This window comes from Eschrichtius robustus, chromosome 2 (assembly GCF_028021215.1).
Source record: "Eschrichtius robustus isolate mEscRob2 chromosome 2, mEscRob2.pri, whole genome shotgun sequence".
Taxonomy (NCBI): Eukaryota; Metazoa; Chordata; class Mammalia; order Artiodactyla; family Eschrichtiidae; genus Eschrichtius; species Eschrichtius robustus.
In genome coordinates this window covers 26,581,836-26,602,335 of record NC_090825.1, presented here as the reverse complement: position 1 = coordinate 26,602,335, position 20,500 = coordinate 26,581,836, and the positions used below count along the sequence as shown (strand labels likewise).

General features: G+C 47.4%; 1 protein-coding gene across 1 annotated transcript in view; it reads left to right on the top strand.

The window, feature by feature from the left end:
- The window catches only part of MTMR12 (myotubularin related protein 12), a 66,195-nt gene extending 46,031 nt beyond the window's left edge, over nt 1–20,164 (top strand). The window contains exons 9-16 of the mRNA XM_068535199.1: nt 4,333–4,439; nt 5,108–5,232; nt 6,695–6,773; nt 8,622–8,692; nt 10,922–11,094; nt 13,215–13,382; nt 14,258–14,419; nt 17,343–20,164. Coding sequence (XP_068391300.1) covers nt 4,333–4,439; nt 5,108–5,232; nt 6,695–6,773; nt 8,622–8,692; nt 10,922–11,094; nt 13,215–13,382; nt 14,258–14,419; nt 17,343–17,912 — 1,455 coding nt within the window. The 3' untranslated portion in view covers nt 17,913–20,164. The remainder of the gene's footprint in view (nt 1–4,332; nt 4,440–5,107; nt 5,233–6,694; nt 6,774–8,621; nt 8,693–10,921; nt 11,095–13,214; nt 13,383–14,257; nt 14,420–17,342) is intronic.
- The last annotated feature ends 336 nt before the right edge of the window (nt 20,165–20,500 follow it).

Genomic DNA, 20,500 nt, shown 5'->3' with positions numbered 1-20,500 from the left:
CACCAGCAGTTGTAACACTATCAGTGCCAATGTCAACGCAGTGATAAAGCCAAATTATATCTTAGTAATATTCCCAGGCCACCTGTAAGGGAGGGTCTCGGGATCTGTAGACAACATTTTGAGAATGTTTTAGAAGAATAAAAATGAGGGTCTTCATCCGTCAGCCTTTCATAGATGACTCCAGGAGAAGGGGTATGCTCTGTGGGAAGAAACCAAGATGAATTGTCTGCACACTTGGGAATAGGCTGCTTCTCCATCCAGCATTATATGTAATTTCACTACTCTGTTCTAGCCAGGCCTTGGGGCTGAGAAGTAGAAACTGTCCTGAGAAGACCTGTCCTGAGGAGTCAGCAACAGAACTTTGATAGAAACTGTAGGAAGGCATTCTCATTTTATTAGATCAGCCTTAATTATGTGTCCTGAAAGTCGTAGTGGAGCTTGTGATGCATGGACAGTGGAAAAATATTACACAAAATGGAGTTTACACATTCACTCAGGGAGCACAGCTCTTAATACACATCACGTAAAATTTACCGCTGGTGACAGTGAATATATTCACAATGTGGTACAGCCATTATCGCTAGTCTGAGAACATTTCCGTATCTCTGCTTTTTCACCCTGACTTTTCATCTAGTCTGGTCTTTCCTGCCTCCACTTAACTCCTGTTCGGGGAAGACCTGCATCATTTGTGATTTCAGTCAGACCCTTGCTGCCATTCTAGAGACTGTGGCCTCCTGGACCCTCTGCTGTACTCCAGTCCTGAGTATTTATTTTTTTGCTGCGGGGCTAGTGAACATCGCTATGGATTGTTCAGACCAAACAGCAGAGCGTTTTAATGGGATATGTGAAAACTGTTACCTTGCTTCACTTGGGCCCCTGTTCTGCTCAGCAGCCTGTCAGTGAACTCCTCCTGGTTCCTGTGTCATTCTTCCCTGGGGCCAGGGTAGCCATTTTTTCATTCTCTTTAAGTTGGCGATCCCACCCTTAGCTCTTACTGTCATCGACCACCTTTCCCTTAGTCCCGAGGGGTCTTGGAGAGCGAGCGACAAGACCTCACTCCTCCTCCTCCTCCTCCTCTTCCTCCTCCTCCTCCTCCTCCTCCTCCTGTGGTCTCTCTGTGCTCCTTCATCACCGACCCAGACCTCTGCCTGGGCTCTTGATCTCCTCTGCCCTGGATTTGTCTTCCGTCGCTCTGGCCCTTCCGCGTGTATCTCCAGAGATTCTGCTCTCTTGAAGGCGTGCTCAAGTCTCCCTCACCTGAAGAAGCCCTTCCTTAACAGTTGAGCACGGGCTTGTTCTCCTTGCCTGCACGGCCAAACGTGTTTCAGGGCTGTACTGATTTTCTCTACTTGCCTCTACCCCCTTTCCTCTTGCAGCAGGGCTTCTGCTCCCCCCGCTCTGCTGTTGACCCTCAGAGTCACTGAGCCTGGGTGGCCCCCGTTCTCCACACCGTCAGTCACTGTAGTTCTGGGTGCACACCGCCCCCCCCCTTTTTTGCCTTTTAAATTCCTGTCTTGGCTTTGGAAACACGATGCTGTCTTGGTCCTCTTACCTCCTTAGTGGTTCCTTTCCTTCTTTCTTACGCTGCTTTGTAGCCTCCAATGGTAGAGGCTCCCCTAAAGCTCTTTGGCTCTATTAAGAGAGACACCTTAAGATGTACCAAATAATGTACAAGCTATTAGGTATAAAATAAGCTACAAGGATATATTGAACACCATGGGGAATATAGCCAACATTTTATAGTAACTATAAATGGAGTATAAGCTTTAAAAATTGTGACTCACTATATCGTACACCTGTAACTTATATAATATGTTACATCAGCTAAACTTCAATTTTAAAAAGACCAAAAAAAAAAAGATCTACCAAATAATGAATAATCTCCCCCTTCCCTTTTTCTTTTTTTTTTAAAAATAAACAGGATTATCACCCTGATTCTTGTCTGCTGTCAAGTCATTCTTACTAAGAACCCTGTGGCTCTTTCCCAGACAGAAATTGTACAAATTACAATAGGAGAAGACATATGTCTTTTGCTAAATTCCTGTGAGAAGTCTCTCTCTGACCATGAATTTTGCTTGTTTTCTATTTACTGTTTCAAACAGAGAATGTAAGGGAATTGTCCCTTTGTGCGTCAGCTGGGAGGTGACAGTTTTAGTTGAGCCCCAAATAGAAAATGAGCTGTGGTTGAATGTCACCAAGAGCAGATTCTTTCTGCCCCAGGAGAGGAGATAAAAAGGATTAAGAACACTTAACTTCCTAGAACCTGTCACGAGTCATGGCTAAGAGTGTCCCTCCCCACCCCCCAGTGAGCTGCACCCACCAGGGGGCAGGAGTGCCTGGGCATGATGTTGGAAAAGGGAGTAAGAGGGCAGCAAGGGGCCCGTTGACTTGTCTCACTGTTCCAACACTTCCGTCTCATTAGGAGCTTACAGAGTCGGTACTCTCTTGGGCAGTTCCTGAAGCAGTTCTGCATCCCTCTGGCCTCGCTCCGGGGTGGGCTCACGTCTCTTCCACTGAAGCTGGCAGGCAGCTCCTGTGTCCAGAGCTGCAGTCCTGCCTTCCTCTCCTAAGTCATAATCCTCATCTTGGGTGTCTCCTCAGTATCTTCACACAGATGTCCTGTGGGCACTAGACACCCAGCATACCCAGTACTGATTCATCATCTTCCCCTGAAACCCCAAACCGGTTCCTCTTTCTGACTTTCTAAGCGTAGTGCAGAATATCGCCTGGGTTTGCTGATCTCTGATCTCCAGCCCAGGCTGCTGCTGGCACACCAGTGTGTGGTCTGTACGGTGCAGATGACTGGCAAGAGGGGGCCTCTCTGGGCAGCTGAAATCCTCCTGGTCTGCCTTTGAGCCAGGGCCCGAAGGCTTGGTCAGCAGAGCAGTGCTGGGCTTTAGCCACTGTTGAACCCTTAACCAGACCTTTATATGGGGCACAAAATCCACAGCCGTACTCTCCGGCCCCAACCAGTCTTCGCCTCTTCTCCATTCCAGGCTCTCCTGGCAGATTTCTTTGCCCCCAAATCAGTTCTAATCTCCTTGTGTTCCTATACAGCAGAGCAAACAAATGAAACTCCCACTGTATCCAGAAAAATGCCTAAACACTTGGATCTGTCACTTACGGGCATTCATGTGATTTCTTTCTCTGTTGCCCTCCCTTTGTTGTTCATTGAAATTCCCTTCTCCTGTGGTTTACCACATTCTACTTCCTATTATATTTGCAAATTTATTTCCCCTTTTAGGATATAAGCACCTTGAAGGTAGACGAAGTATCTTAGCCCTCTTTCCATCCTCTCACAACCTAATTCAGTGCCTTGCATGTACAAGTCTCTTAGCAATGTATGTTGAATAACCAACTTTCCATGCTTTCTAGTGTGGACTTTCTCTAATGATGGGAGCTGCCCCCTTTTGGCCATCCAAGTGAAGCACGGCCTTGAGAAGTCACTGCTGCACTGTCTGTGCAACTTGGGGAAGTTATTCGGTCTCTCCAAGCCTCAGTTTCTTGTCGTTACTGGAGATAATACTTATACCTGTCTCAGAGTGTGATTGTGAGAATTAAATGACTTAATTCATGTAAAATCCTGAGATAATGAGCTGCACTCCAGTGACAGCCTCTATCCTAATAATCCTAATAATAATAATAATGATGATGATGTTGTTTTTATCATCATCATCCAGGTTCCCAGCACTAAAGCCAAGTCAAAAGGTGTATGTTAGGGGCTTCCCTGGTGGCGCAGTGGTTGAGAATCCGCCTGCCAATGCAGGGGACACGGGTTCAAGCCCTGGCCTGGGAAGATCCCACATGCCACAGAGCAACTAAGCCCGTGCGCCACAACTACTGAGCCTGCGCTCTAGAGCCCGTGAGCCACAACTACTGAGCCCATGTGCCGCAACTACGGAAGCCCACACGCCTACAGCCCGTGCTCCACAACGAGAGAAGCCACTGCAATGAGAAGCCCGCGCACTGCAACGAAGAGTAGCCCCCGCTCTCCGCAACTAGAGGAAGCCCGCACGCAGCAACGAACACCCAACACAGCCAAAAACAAATAAATTTATTTAAAAAAAAAAAAAAAAGGTGTATGTTAGACTATAAGCGAGTCTGAGTGTGACCACCTAGACCTGAGTTTCTGTTGTTGTTGTCTTTAAGACTAAATCAGCCTTTTTCATTATGAGTATAACACATTTATTCCTTGGCATAACAAAGTTGAATATATTCAGCCATTTCATATTGAAGGTGTACATTTCCCTGTATGAATTCAAATGCTAAGCTTACCTGTCCTCTGTTAGGTGGTTTACGTTACGTCTGGAAAACCTTTATTTCCCTTTGCAGATATGGTGTTGGTCCTGCCACAGCGGATGTGCCCTTTTGAAAATGTCAGCACTGCCCAAAGAACAGGATGATGGCATTTTACAAATCCAAAAGAACTTCTTGGATGGGTCAGTACTGTTGTACATTTTGTTATCGTTTAGTTAGCTCAGTTTTTGTTTTCCGAGAAGCAGGGAACGGTTCTTGGTAGTTGGTCCATTTCAGTTTACCTGCTGATAAAGCACTTAGTGCTGGAGATACAGTTTAGAGTGGTCGTCTTTAATTTGAAAGGAGTCAGTATAACATAATCATGAAGCGCCTCAGCTGCATTGTTTTTAGAGATGCACGCTGAAGCATTTAGCGGGAAGTGGCATGATTTCTGTAATGTTGACAGTTGTCAAATCTAGGTCAAGGTATATGTCACTGTGTTATTCTTTTCTGCTTTTCTGCATGTTTGAAAATTTTCAAAATAAAAAGTTTAAAAAAAAAAAAAAAACCCTAAACTGGATGAATTAAAAAACAGAAAAGGAGTAGACTTTGGAGTTAAATTGCTTTGGTTCAAATCCTGGCTCTTTCAGGTGATACACTTCGTAATCTTGGGCCGGGTGGCCCTGCCCCTTGTTCCTGCATCCCCACCTCTGCTGACTGGGGGCCGCAGCCTGGCGGTAGTTGCCTCGTTGGGGAGGATTCAGTGGGAGCTCTTCACACAGATCCGGGCGCCTAGGAAGTGCTCAGGAAAAATGAACTATTTCTAAGTCATGCCTGCTCTTCTAATCTCTTGTTACTTTTTGTTACCTAGAATTTATAAGACCATCCACAGGCCACCCTATGAAATTGTTAAAACTGAAGACCTGTCAAGCAACTTCCTATCCCTGCAGGAAATCCAGACGGCCTACTCTAAATTTAAACAGCTGTTCCTGATAGGTGAGAAGAATGCCAAGCAAAAACTTTCTGTCAAATGGGGAAAGACATGCCGCGTGGATCAGGTGAAAGTCGGTGCCATTTCCCTGGGTTCCTCATGGCTGTACACAGAGGTTCCCGGCCGTGAGGGCTGGTGTCGCGGAGTGGAGGGGCCGGTCACCACAGGGCCAGCTGCCCTCGATACACTTGCTGCCGCCATTTTGCTCCAGGCTCTTGCCCCACTGCCCCTTCTCAGGGCAGTGAACACAGAGCCACCCTCCTCCTCTCTTCTTTCCCCAGTGGTGAGCCTTGAGCTTCTCCCTTAAAAGTTGTAGAACTGTGCAATACCTGTATTCACCGGCTATTTTGTAAAGTGAATCATCTGTTTGTTTTCCTTAGTGGCTTATTCAATGGACTCCTCCCCCACCAAGTGGAAATATTGTATTTTATTTTTTTCTGATTGAGCATATATATATTTTTTTACAGTGTAAAAAAAATTCAGTTAATCTGAAATGTGCAAAGTAGAAAATGAAATATGCCCATCCTAGCTACCGCCACTTCCCTGCCCAGGCTGCCCAGTGTGAACAATTCAGAACTTGAATCAGATTTCATCAAAGTCAGTCACCTGTTGATTCTCTTCACTCTTGAATGAGTGTTTACCCTCTGAGATTTGTCACACTTATAGGTAGCTTTTCCTAACTTTGACTTTTTAGCCTAGTGGTCTGATTTAGGATTTATTCATTCATTCAGTCAACATTTGTTGAATTTCCATTATACACACTAACTATGCTAGGCATTGGAGATAAAGATGAATATGACACCAAGGGAGACAAGTGTGTACCTCTAATTAGAGCACACTGTGCTATGTGTGATAAAATAGGTTTATAGAAAGCAGGCACCTGGCGGAGAAGTAAGGAATTGCACTGGTTGATCCAGGACTGTGATTCCCCACTTCTGTTTTCACCATCTAGTACTTGCAGGGCTATCTGCCTTCTCATTGATTTGAGTTTGCAACTCTGACATGCAGTAGACTTCTGTAAAATGCAGGGCTTCTGTATCAAGGTGGGTTGGGGGGATTGTGTCTGGCGTGCAAGGTAAATGTGTGTGTTTAGGATTCCAGCAGAAGCCAGCTCTTCCCTCGGCCTCCTTGGCATTAGGACGTGGCCTGTTGCATCTTCCTCTTCTAAGAGCAGCAGGCTGGATGTCGACTCTGTCTGCCTAAAGCGTGTTACTCTCCTTGTTGTGTTACAGGGTAGACTGTGGCTTAGTATACAGATTGTAGGGCACTTTTTACTTGAGCAATGAAAGTCTGTTTTTGACTACCACACCCTTCCAGGGGTTTACAATTCAAAAACAATTTCAGCTGAAGGTTTGAAATGCTGGATTTGCAGCCTAGTCTGGGGCAGCGCCTCTGAACAGCACAGGTTTTACAGCAGGCGCGTCAGCAAACAATACCTGACTTCTTTACTCTTTTTCCTTTTTTCAGATAATAGTACCGAATTTTGGGACACAGATATAAAATGGTTTTCCCTGCTGGAAAGTAGCAGCTGGCTTGACATAATCAGGTATTTCAAGGCGTTGTTTTGCTCATGAATTACACAGTTCTCTAAGCCAAAGTAGTAAAGCAGGACTTCCCTGGTGGCGCAGTGGTTAAGAATCCATCCACCTGCCAATGCAGGGGGACACGGGTTCGAGAAGATCCCACATGCCGCGGAGCAACTAAGCCCGTGTGCCACAACTACTGAGCCTGCACTCTAGAGCCCACGAGCCACAACTACTGAAGCCCGCACGCCTAGAGCCCGTGCTCTGCAACAAGAGAAGCCACTGCAATGAGAAGCCCGCGCACCGCAACAAAGAGTAGCCCCCGCTCGCCGCAATTGGAGAAAGCCCACGCGCAGCAACGAAGACCCAACGCAGCCAAAAATTAAAAAAAGTAGTAAAGCAGCCTGACAAATAATTTAGCTGTTTTCTATTTCACGGTTAAATATTCTTAGATCACATATTCTGTTCAGGGCTCAGCTGGATTTTACATTCATTATTTATTATTTCTCTGCACATCTGATAAGAATTTACAGACAAGAATTTACAGACATGCTACCTGCCCACACAGAGATCTGCTCCCTAGACTATAGACTAGGGATGGGAAGGCTACAAAAAAGGGGGCGTGGCGACCCAGCATTCTAATTGAGCAGCAGTGCTCACCCCCAGGGAGGAATCTGGGGATTGAGAAGGGGAGGGGTGCTGAGTTTTCTGGGTTTGTCTTTGTTTTTGTTTTTGGCCGTGACCAGGGATGGAACCCGCACCCTCGCAGTGAAAGTGCGGAGTCCTAACCACTAGACCTCCAGGGAATTCCCGGATGCTAAGTTTTTACTGAATACCTTTTTAGAAGAATTCTGTATCTTATATGTCTCTTACCTATTAAAATTTTTTTTTTAACTATCATTAATGCCAATTAGTTATTTTTCATTTTGGAGTCAAGTAGAGATTCCTAGAGAGCAGAATTTTATTCCCTTTCCTACTTCATATTTTGAATAGCTTCTGTCTTTTGCCCTTAAGTAGAGGAGAGGGCAAAGGGAGGCGCAAAACAGAAATGATGATGGGGTGAGAGCAGGGGAGAAAACAGCTCCGACCCCAGGACACATCTGAGGAAAGAGAAGACTCCTCCCTTCCACCTCGCTCGGCATTCTCTCTCACATCTGCCTGGGAGTTTGTGCAAAGGAGCCTCAGGCCTCCAAAAACTTTTTAACAAATAGGTTTTGAGGAGCCTACTGCATGTCCCTTAATTTGAATATATAATTGCAAGTATTGTGATGAATGTTATAAAATGAAAGGACCTTCCCTTCCATGGGGTGGGTGGAGAAGGTGAGTGTCCCTAACCGGGTGAGGAGCCCAGGGAGGCGCCACTGCTGCAGGGTTATCCGTGCAGAAGGCAGAGCTGCCGACAGCGGCAACAGTCTCAAAGGGAACAGTGCGTCGAGGGAGACAAAGGGATTTCAGGGCACACTGGGCCTTTCCAGCCACACCAACACATTTAGCCCATGACCTTGAGTTAACAAAATGGACCTGCAGCACCGCCTCCAGATGTGGGCGTTTCTGGGTCTTACTGGGACTCACCAACACACTCAGATACGAATTTGCAGTAAGTATTTCTAGTTTAGGAATCACGTAGCAACATTTTTACATCAATTTTGGAAATCCCTTCTGAAAATTTTAAGTTTCTAATAAGCAGATGAGTGTCTTGCAGTATCTGAATAGCATGAACGATAATTTCTTTCTTTTTGGAGATCTTTAGCATGAAACAGTAAATGAGATAGAAAACTGAAGATCAAGTCAGACTGCCTCTAAATTTCTTATTGTTCATGATACCAAGCTCAAGAACTAATATCTGTTTTTCTTGCCTCTCTCCTATGTAGACGCTGCCTGAAAAAAGCAATAGAGATTATAGACTGTCTAGAAGCCCAAAACATGAACGTTCTTCTTTTAGGTAATATATTTAAAGCACAAAGGGTGGTTTCCTTTTTCCTTTACTTGGGATTCTGTTTCTGTATATAGAGATTTATGTAAGTGGAATTGTCTTGTAGAAGGAGCGAGCTAATGTAGAAATCCTTCCCATTCTTTTTACCCTGACCTTGGAATGCTCTGCTTTGGATTTCATTGTTATAGTTTAAAAATAAATTCTTTCACTTGGAACTCGGCAGACCTATTCGCAGCCCAAGAAGGAATTGTTTGGTATCTTTACCAAAGCTCACATTTCCTCATATTTTGAGGTTTTGTTTTATATTAACTCAGTTAAAGTTAAAATCTTTGGATGATCTTTTTTGTATGAAGAGACCCATGGATGGTTTAATTGTTATTTTTACATCTTTGTGTCTGACAATTGCGTGCAGTTGCCACAGAAACTTTGTGGACCATGATTCCCTTTTCTTCCGTGGACTTAACTTCCTGTGCATGTGGACAGGATGTACACACCCAGAATGTGTAAAAGAAGTGTAAACCTCATACAACAAAGATTGTTGGTGGAATTGGTTAGATCTGAGCTAAAATATTATCTGCTGTTTTGACTATTTAAAGTTTCTTATAGCCCCACGCTTTACATTAAGTAGACTGTCTCATGTTTTCATACCCTCAGGCTTTTATCATTTTTCTGACACTTTCCATGACTGCTAGAATTTAGCTTCTGTGAGCAGACTGGAAATGTGTCCACCTGTGACTTCTGTACCCTCTGACTTAAATTTTAATACATGCGCTGAGCACCTCCCATGTACAGAGCTCTATGCCTCTGCCTTCTAGAAGCTTACAACTTACTGAGTTTGAGAGAGCAGGCCTAAGGGTGTTATTGAAAAAGATCTAATTAACAATGGCAGAACAGAGTACTGAGTAACTGGTGAAAAGGAGGGATAAAGATTTGGGGGCTGAGAGGTGCAAGTACCCAGGGCCAGACTGCACCAATCCCAGAGTTGCGTAAAATGAAATGGGAATCTTTAGCGGGTGAGGCTGAACCCTCCCTCACTCCCCGAAGGACTGCTGAGTTGTACCTCCTCTGAAATCTCATTCTCTAGCTGCTCTTCCTAGGACTCGCATGTGTACTGTTAACACCCTTCATACGCAAGAAGGAAGATGCTCTTAAAAAATGAAACTTGTTTTGAAAGGTGGTAGCACAAGAAAGACAAATACAAAAATCTGTTTCTTCTGAACCCATGTGTTCCCATAGATCAGGCTTGTTTCCTGGAGGAGAAATAGGAGCACAGTGTAAGTGTGGCTCTGTAGTGCTTCATGACCCTGGGGTCAGGAGGAGAGTTTAACAGTGCAAACACCTCCCTACTTAGAATTCGTTCTGAAGTTTCTCTAAACCCACTACTACCAGCACCATTGTCCTCGTGGACATTTTAAAATAGCACCTTGAGTTGCACTTCTTTGTGTAAAGTAGAAACCACAGGGATGTAGACCTTGACTTTTAGGACCTTAAAACTCTAAGACAGATGCACGGATGTAGATGTATGTTTTTATTTGCTGTGAGTCATTTATGGTGAACGAGGATGTGAGCAGAATTTTCATCGTGTGGGTTTTGTACCGTGCACTCCAGGGGTGGGCACATGGCTTATACTTACCGTGGAGAGTTTTTCCTCTAGGCTAGGCAGAAAGAAGCAGGCCCCTCTGTGCTCCCAGACAGAAATGGAAAGAGCCGTAGAGCTGAGAATCAGAGCATTTTGGTGCAATCCAGGAACGCTACCCTTTCTCCAAAGCAGAGGTAGTGGAGGAAAGGCGGCTGAGAAGCAGTTTTGCCTTGGAACAATGAGTTCAGTGATGGAGACCCTGACATACCAGCTGGAAGGGTTTTGAACTTGGTCTGTGGAGCCCAGCAAGTGCCATGATGTATATGATGGTGCCCTCATCATGTAGCACATTTGGACCCCGCATTCTGACAGTGGGTTTGCCATGCTGCATTTATTCATCAGTAACACATCCATCTTTAGTGCCAGTGTGTGCTGGAACCGGTGCCAGCCAGGCTAGAAGCTATTTGTCTCTCAGTCTGAGAACATTACCTTTTTCTCCCCACTGGCCCTGGCCTTTCGAGAATTAGAGCTTGACTGTCGGTGGCGGGCGCTGGTGTTGAGGCCCGTGTTACCTGTGCCTGTGCGAGCCCTCTGCGGCTCTTTAACACTTGGTACCCTCCTTCCTCTCCGCGCTGCTGCTGGGCATCCCCCCACCCCAGAGGAGAACGCCTCCGACCTCTGCTGCCTTGTTTCCTCTCTGGTGCAAGTGATGATGGACCCCCACTGTCGAACCAGGTTCGGTTTCCAGAGCCTTGTCCAGAAGGAGTGGATCGTGGGCGGGCACTGCTTCCTGGACCGCTGCAACCATCTACGTCAGAGTGACAAGGAGGAGGTGAGTGTCCCCATCACAGGCCCGGCAGCCATGGGGAAGCGGAGCCCCGTCTCTTCATTAATCTGTCTTCCGACTGACCGAGGGCTCCTGCCTGCAAAGGGCACGCCTTTTAGGGGCTTGTCGAGAAGGCTGAGGTCAGTGCACTGCTGGATGCTTTTCAATGCTTGAAACACTATTGAAACTCTTCCCAGGGGAAAGGGGTGTTTATTAACAAGTGTGTTCAGAGTCTTCTCTTCTAAATTGTTTACCCCAGGGGGCTATTATATTTCATGGTGGAAGTAATATTGATTTGTAAAAAATAAAAATGAACTCAGTGAGAGAGACTCCCACAGTTTCTGATAATTTAGTCTTTGCCAAAAAAATGAACATTTAGGGTACAAGTTTCCTACAGAAAATACATAATAACACAAAGTAAATTTTCCTTGCAATAAACCCTTTCAAAATAAAGCACAGGGTTATGTGAATGCTATCCAGTACCAGGGCCTTCGCCATGGTAGCTGCAGGTCTGGGCCTCCGAATTCAAGCACTGGAGAGTTAGCGTTACAGTTCAGTTAGTGAAAATGAGCCCCCCAGATTGGGGTGTACTTGTCTAGGTTACAGCGGTGCAAACTCCTTTGGCTGCATTATTAACGACTGTGGAGGGAAAAATGAAAACAGGTGAACTTTAATTAGATCACCTGCAGAGCTAACGTATGCTAGCAGGGCGACTGGTGGTTTTTCTTACCCCAGATAATAAGCACGTCTGTCTGCGGTGCTGGACAGCTTGGCACGGCGGCCGTGGAAACAGAGATGTGGCTCTTGCCCGTAAGGGCTTGGTGTGTCCTGGGAGACCCAGCCCCCTCTCACTAGGCCTGCAGTTTCTTTCAGGCCTGTTCTGTACTCATCCGTGTCCCGTTGGGCTGAATGGACATCACCATCTTTCAGTCTTAAAAGGGACCTTGCATTTCTGAGATACTAATTTGAAAGGTTAATGGGACTCAAATAACATGACAGGCAGAAATAGCTGATACTGTGTGGGGAAGGGTGTGTTTTTGTATATCTCATATAGTTTGTGTATCTTGAGAAAAGGGGGACTGACAGGCACCGTGTCTAGTGGGGCAAGAGCCCAAGAGCAGATCAGGTCTGTTTACCCAGTGCGGGGAGGAGCCACCCGTACTTTGTGAGCCCATTTCCCTGACTGTACAATGAGGTCCAAACATTTTACGCTCTATTTAAATACGCTCTTGAACATAAAGTGAGGTGTGAAATAAAGTTGCCCATGTAGACCTTTCTTTTCATCTCAACACTGACATACTGGAGTTTTGATAGAAAACTGGGTGGTCTACTTTGTGATGTAATTGACGCAGCACTGGACTTTGATTCAAGAGCTGGCTTCCCACCTCCCGCCTCTCAGAAGCTGTGTGTGAGACCTTGGCCAAGCTCGGGAAGGGAGAGACCATGACGTGGCCTGTCTTGTCCACCTGACAGGGTCACTGGTGACTGGAGGAGGAGCACTTGGGGATGACAAGGCACCCTCGAAAACTCTCATCTCTACTATTAAAGGGCTTGCCTCTGAAGCTAATAAAAGAGGCCATCGGTTAAAAAAAGTGCATTTGTGAAAAATGTTAGAAACTCATTTTTGCTGCTTCTGCCTTCTCTCCCACCTCTTTCTCTTCTGGGCCCTCATTGTCAGGGGGGTGGAGAAGGGAGTATCCACAAAATTTGAAGTAATTGAGTAGTAATTCTTTGTAATATAGTGCTACTGATGAGAAGAGTGGAATTCTTTTGTGGGGAACAGCATTTCATTTGTTGAGGTTCAGAGCTAGTGTTCCCTGTTACCAGGATCAGTTGCAAGTGCTCATCTGTCCGTGCTGATTGACAAGGAGATTTTTACATCATCTCAGGAATGTCTTTCACGCAGAGAGGTCCTGCCAAGTCCTGATGTTAATCCACGGGTGTGTGGTTTCAGTTGACCATATTTATCGCTGGGAATGGGATGGAGTTGAGAATGTGGATCGCCTGGAATGTGCTTCCCAGAGAATATAGTGCCCGGAAGAGGTTATTCCCCAGCTGTCGAGGTGGCTGCCCCGGACCCAGGACCGCTGGTGCCCCTCAGTCACGTGTATCTCGTTTTCACGTAGGTCCCCGTGTTCCTGCTCTTCTTAGACTGTGTCTGGCAGCTGGTGCACCAGCATCCCCCAGCGTTTGAGTTCACGGAGACGTACCTGACCGTTTTGTCAGATAGCCTGTACATACCTATCTTTAGCACCTTCTTCTTCAATTCGCCTCATCAAAAAGATACAAACATGGTAAGCGTCCCTCTTAGGACCCTGTGTATTGAAGAAGCTGTGTCTCACAAGTAGGATGCAAGAAGTTTGATGATAAAAATGGTAATTTTGTAACACTGATTACATGCTGGGCCCTGTTCTGAGTGCTTTCTGGGTATTGCTATTTAGTCCTCAAGCCCCCTGCGGGTCTGAATTATTATTATCCCTGAGGAGCTGAGACACTGACTAACTCGCCCCGGGTCACACGGTAAGTATTGGAGCCGGGAGCAAGTGTCAGAGCCAGGAACGAAGCAGATTAAAAGTTGTCTTCGTGAACAGGTCAGACGCCTTCTCTTCCACCTGCCCGCTGCCTGGAGTGACTCTGAAGAGAGCGGTGGCGGAGCCGGGAAGCTAGGCTTTCACTTTCCGTCTTAAACGTCTTTAGTCTCCCTTGAGGCCGCGCTCCCAGGGCCTTAAGTCTGCGCCATCGGTGCTCTGACCAGCCCTCTGGGGGCCTCGGGGTTTGCTGGAGCTGGCCCTCCAGTGGGATTTTACCATATCCCACAGGGAGTGGGAAACAGAACCCCGGGCTCCCCTCACACAGCCTCGCTGCTCACCAGCTTCGTGACCTCAGGCGGTCACTTCCATTTTCTGAGCCTCAGTTTCCCCAAAGGTGAATTGGAAAAATAGGAGTGACCTTACAAGGGTGTTGTCCTGGGAGACCGCGGCTGGCATGCGGCCGCTGGAAGCAGCACGTCCTGCCCCTCCCCACGCAAAGCCGTTAGTGCAGTGAGCAACCACTGGAAGGCTGGGTCTCAGGGCAGGCGGGGCGCGCCTTCCTGGAGCCCATCTCCCAGCACTGTGTTTGCTTTCCTCAGCCCCGCTGGAAGCGCTGTGACCTGTGCTTGTTTTGGCAGGGCAGGGAAAGCCAGGGTGCACAAAGCAAGCCTTTGAATCTGCTCACCGTGTGGGATTGGTCTGTGCAGTTTGAACCCAAAGCCCAGATGTTGCTCAAAAACCCTCTTTACGTGGAAAAGCCAAAACTGGACAAAGGCCAGCGGAAAGGAACGCATTTCAAAGTAAGATGTGCACATGTCTAACCCCCTTCGTCTGCCAGAGATCCCCGTGTCTGTAAGGATGAGAGTTACACGGACACAGTCTGCAGAGTCGAGATCGTGACGGGCAGATTGTCAGGGCCCCTGAGAATCCTTTGCCTTCAGCAGGCCAGCGTCTGTCCTGGTGAGACGTGGCCCTTGGCTGAGTGTCGCCGGGGCTGTGCGTGGAATCGAGCGTCTCGCCCCTGCCCGCGTGCGGTTGGGGACGCCCATCACGGTGTGGGCTGTACGCCGTCTGTACCGGTTCACATCTTCAATAGCCAGGCCTCTCTTCACGCTAACAATGGTGTTTGCGACTAACGTGTTCTGTCAGGGGCCACAAAGTCTCTGGCACAACTCCCCGCATGCTGTTGGAGCTCAAAAACAGCCACAGACGCCCTGTAAGCAGACAGGCCTGGCTGTGTTCCAGTATTTACAAAAGCAGGCACCAGGCCAGCTTAGGCCCGCGGGCTGTTGTTTGCAGACCTGGGCTGAAAACGGCAGGCATCAAATTATTTGGGCCTCCCTTCAGATATCTGTTCCTGACCTCACTAGTTACTAACCCCGACGTTCCCCGGGTGATGCGTGATTTACATGGCATTTCCCGTTCAGTCTCCTGACCTGGAGCCCCTGCCAGCCCTCGACCCCATGAAAGGGAGAGCGGGGTGGTCAGTGGTGGTCAGTCACAAGTCGGTGCGCGTCACTGCCTTCTCCGCCGCCATCCTTCTGATCCCGCCATCCCACGGGGCTCCTGGGCGCCCCGCCCGTCCTGCTGTGGGAGGTGGCTCCATTCTAAAGGGGCTTGGGGGCCCAGGTGAGCCGAAGCCAGCACTCGCGGAAGGCGCGGCTGCTGGGTAACTTAGAGCTGATGCTTCGCCCTTCAAGGGTTCTCAGGCCCAGGCTGGGCGTTTGCCCTCCTGGCTCAACCTCTTTCCTGTCTGTTGGGCCAGAGCTGCCCTGCGCTCCAGAACAGCTTGGCCGGAGGTCAGCTTTTGTCGGCGTGCTGCGCCCCCTGGTGGCTGCACGCACACTTCCCGCCCGGTCAGGATTGCAGAGCTGCCCAAGGCCGGAGGGGCAGGGGCCCTCAGAGGCGGAAGGGAGGAAATAAAAGCTGCACCCGGTAAGACTAGAGTCCATTTCTCTGCCCAGGCCCCGTTGTGCTAAGTGTCCCTTCTCCTTGTAGATGGGAGCAGAGGGCCTAGGTTCCAGGAGCTGGCCAGTGGGAGAGGCTTAAGCTGCAGGGTTGGGGCCTCTCAGCTTGTGCTAGCTAATGCAGAGCTGGCGCTGGGCCACCGAGGACCTGTGAAGCCGTTTGGTGAGGCGTCTGGGCGTCAGGCTCGGGGCCTGTTGTTGAGTGCGCAGGTGGCCTTGGAGTAGTTCTGTAGAGACCAAAGAGCCGTGGCTGACCAGCACGACGCACTGCCCTGGGAATTACCACTCGAGACCATGGGGTCCACTCAGGTGTGGGGTCCCAGCCTCAGCCCTAGGCCTTGACCAGGCTCCGGGGGCACAGTGCTGCTCACACCTGGCCCGTCTGGAACGCTCCGTTCACTTAGGGCTTGAGAGAGGGGCTTGCAAGACAAGGAGAGCTCTGTTAAGAGTCCAGGCTCTGGAGCCAGACTGTGGTTGTGAAACCAGGTCTGGCAGTTGGTAGCTGGGGCCTTTGCAGTTACTTAACCTCTGTGCCTTAGTTTTCTCATCTGTAAAATGGGGCAGTAATAGTGACTTTGAGAACTGGGTAAGTGGTTGCATGTTAAGCGCTGAGCACAGAACCCGGCAGGCAGTGAACACTCCGTGGCTGTTAGGTTCCACCTGCTTCCCCTGATCCCTGACTCACCTGGATCACTGGGGAGAAGAGGCCGGCCCCCGACTCCTGGCCTTCGGCTCTCCTGCCCCCAGATGGAAAGTCAGAAATCCTGGTCATCTCTGACTTGGGGTATTGTGAATGGTTTTGCTTTCTACTTTGTATTTTTATTGTTGTTCTACATTCCATAATAAGGAAATATTTTTTATAAGGAAGAACCCCTGGCAGGAACATGTTAGAGAGTTAGGAGGCTAGCCCCAGAATAAAACTTTTATCTATTCTGATTTCAAATGGATACCTCAGGAGCAAAAGAGTTGGAGAGAAACAGCTTCTCCTCAGATTTTTACCGTCTCCTTTGGGCACCAGGGATCCCTTGTAACCGTCTTTACCATCTTCACAGCCCTCTCACAGTGCACCCCCAAACACAGCACCTTGCTTTGGCTGCAGGTAGAATTACCGAGGAGGACGAAAGTGTAAATGCTCTCACATTTTCTCCTCCGTGCAGCTCATCAGACAAGAACATCCAGCCCGCTTAGCCAGTCCTGAAGTTTCTTTAGCTCCCGTCTGTCTCTTTGTCCAGAATCTCTTTGACTTAGGCTTGACCTCCCGCTGGATGCGCAATAGCCTACAAGTTAAGCCTACAAATTATTTCATTGGAGTGACAGGCTCTTCAGGTTGTCGGCACCGCTTCCTCACAGGTGTTCTGAATATTGTGGAAGCGAACACCCTAAATTTCTCAAAGAAGAAACATTTTGCTCCTTTCAAAAATGAATAGGCCTCATCCCCAAACTCCCCTAAATCATCATCAGCCTATCTTAACTTAAGCTTGTCCTTCACAAGTACTTAACGCCCCGCACCTGGTTTCACCCATTTGTTTATACCCGCAGTGTGCATCTGACACGCACATTGTGGCATAAACAGGAATCCCCTACCCGCCCGCCGCTGCTTTCTCTCTGCATGTGATAGCGTTGCGGTGAACTTATGTTCACGGGGCAGTTCTTATATCTCGTGACTTCTGTTAAAGCAGGATTCTGCCTTGATGGGAACAGCTGTCACTGTGCTGTCCGGCTAACCAGAGATTTTTATCTGTGTTTTCTCTCAAAGCATCAACGACAACTTTCTTTGCCACTCACCCAATCTAAATCATCTCCCAAAAGAGGATTTTTCAGGGAAGAAACAGATCATTTAATTAAAAACCTTCTGGGCAAGAGAATTAGCAAACTGATTAATTCCTCTGAGGAGCTGCAGGACAACTTCCGAGAGTTCTACGACAGCTGGCGCAGCAAGCCCCCGAACTACCACGGGCTACTGCTGCCTCACATCGAGGGCCCAGAGATCAAAGTGTGGGCCCAGCGCTACTTGCGGTGGATTCCGGAGGCCCAAATCCTGGGGGGTGGCAGAGTGGCCACCCTGAGCAAACTCTTGGAGATGATGGAGGAAGTCCAGTGCCTACAGGAGAAAATCGAGGAGAGACACCACAGCCAGGAGGCCCTCCAGGCAGAGGCCGCCTCGCTGCTGAGGACCTCGGCCCGCCTGTCCTCCTTGTTCCCTTTTGCGCTGCTGCAGCGCCATTCCTCCAAGCCAGTCCTGCCCACCAGCGGGTGGAAAGCTCTGGGAGATGAAGAAGACTTGGCCAAGCGAGAAGATGAGTTTGTGGATCTAGGGGATGTGTGACTGGTCTGCTCAGTGGCGGTGAGAGAGGAGTGTCACAGGCTGAGGCAGGAGCCAGACACGTCCGCTGTCTGCATCGGGCCGTCACGCTGAAGCTGACTGCTGGGAGGAAACCTGGGCCTTCAGGAAAAGAGCTGGTTCTCATTTTTTCCCCCCCATGGTTCTGAAAGACTATGCAATTAAAACCATAGCTCTAGTATTATTAGTGGAAAGGAGTTACTGCTTGACCCATAGTACAACTGTGGCCAGTGTCTTCTGCATTAGTATCATACAGACCCTGCGGTAGCTGGTTTACTACTTAGAAAGGGCCTTCGTAAGATGTGCTTGGACTCCATACTGTCTTCAGATCTTTGCTGTGCCGACGTGATTTATCCAGTCGTCGGGAGTAGTAAGTGTCTCTCTAGCCCTTCTCGGTTTGGAACAAGTCCAGCTTTACCTGATGTGTGTGTGGCGAGTTGAGAGATTCAAATAGAGGTATTTAGATGTATGGCCTTCATTTCCAAACCTTAGCATCGTTCCTTTCTGCGTCCTCTTGCCACGCGTGTCACCATCCTGACATTTCCCAGCATCCTCAGGCTGTGTCACTTTATGTGGGACAGGGGACTGGCTCGTGGGCCGGCAACTCCGGGTCCCCTGCCTGCTCTGTACCCACTCGCCACTGCCCCTGCACGCTCCCCACCTTGGTGCACGTCGTCCCAGGATCTTGCTGCTAAACCTGTTGGTCAAACTGGGGGACTCACTTTGGTTTGCCCAGAGGAGCTTCCATTTTTCTGGAGGCGCGCAGTGTTTGAAAGCAGTTGCTCTGCCTTTTCCTAATAGCACGCTGGGGCTTCAAGCGTCTGTGCCCGCCGTCCTCAAGACGGTTTCCCCAGATTCTATTACCTTATAGACTGATGAGTAGGATCACTGTTGAACGTAGCTTTCATAGGGAAGCGGTCAAGCAGAAATATCAGAAGTGATGGTGATCACATAGTACCTCAGCGATTTAAAAAGCCATAGAAGAAACTTGACTATGCCTGGTAACCTTCCTGGATCTGCTGTCTAAATGATATATATTTTTTAAATGCAGGAAAGTACACTTTGTAAGGACCAGTTTTTTCATTCTCCATGGAACCCTGTTCAATTCCACAAAAGGAAGGGGAAAGAAATTATCTCGCATTAGAATGTTTCCTATCGAAAGTTTGCCTTTTATATCCATTCGTTCTCCAGTGTAGATCCCAATTTGAATATTGCCTGTTGAGAAAAACTTTCAGTTGCTCAAGGGCAATAAGAAATTTTGAAACTATTGACAAAGAGGAGTTTCTCGGTTTGCACTGGATTGTCTTTTGTACACACGAGAAATTGCTTTGCGGTCCTCCCCACGCCATGTTGGTGTGTTAAGAAGACAGTGGAGATTGAGGGGAGGGGAGGATTCGTGCATCTGGGGCCAAACACATGCCCAGTCCTGGTTGCCTTAAGAGTCTCACTAGTAAGGTCAGTGTTGGGCTTGCAGTGGGGATTTTAAAATGACCCTAGTTCGTTGGCTACCTTCTTGTACGTTCTGTGGGCCTTCTTAAACTAGCACTAACCTCCCTTCCCTGCCCCACTGCCTCCCAGGTACACTATGGAGCTAACTAGTTTTGTTACCATATTATAATGGGAATATTTATACAGTAGCCTCTTCAGTCTTAAGATCTTAGTAATTTTCATTCCAAAAATGCCTGGTGTGATGCTTTTCACTCCATAAAGTATGGTTTAAAGGCACAAGGTCACGGCCCCTGTCACAGTGGTTGAATGTGCATTGAAATATTTTTCTATGATCTTTTTTTTTTTATAAAATTACGATAGAAAAGTAAGCTGTTGTAACATGTAAGGTCATGACAGTTTATGTATTTATATTTGAAATCAGATTTCTATAAAGTTGTACTTGTGTACAGGATTCTCAGTGGGTTTATATATTGTGACATTTTTATTCAAGATTGAGATGTGGATTATGCTTAACAGTAAAAGCTGAAATGAGACCATTTACTTTGTCTGAAATGCTGCGCTGTGCACGTTTGGAAATGTACATTAACTTCCTGTATATAATATCTTGAGTTTGTTTATACCTCCAAGTTTTTACACTGAAGATAAATTAGCTTTAATTACATTCAAAACTTTTTTGAAAAAAGGGAATAAGCTGTTGGGCTAAATCTGTATAAATGTGCTTTTTATTTTCTGGATGTACAATGAGAGTTTATACTTGTATTTCACTGCATCATATCCGATTGCAGAAATTAAAGCACAATTTACAATACTGTATTTGGTGTGGTTGATATAACGTGGAATAATTACTTTCATTTAGTCAGTGTGTGTGTGTTTGTGGGTGGTCGATTGGTTGGTTGGTGGGTGGGAAACCAATAACCAAATAAAGATTTGAAATTTCAGGAGGAGATAAAATACTGTGACGAAAAATAAAATAGGGTAGGAGCCCTACAGGGTAAGTAAAGGGAAAAGGTTTTTTTAATCCCTGAAATTAAATATCACTGCCTCTTTGCTTTTGTGGGGATATGTAAAATGATAATTCTGTTATTTTGTCGCTGGAATGGATCTGAGTTCAGTTAAACCACGAA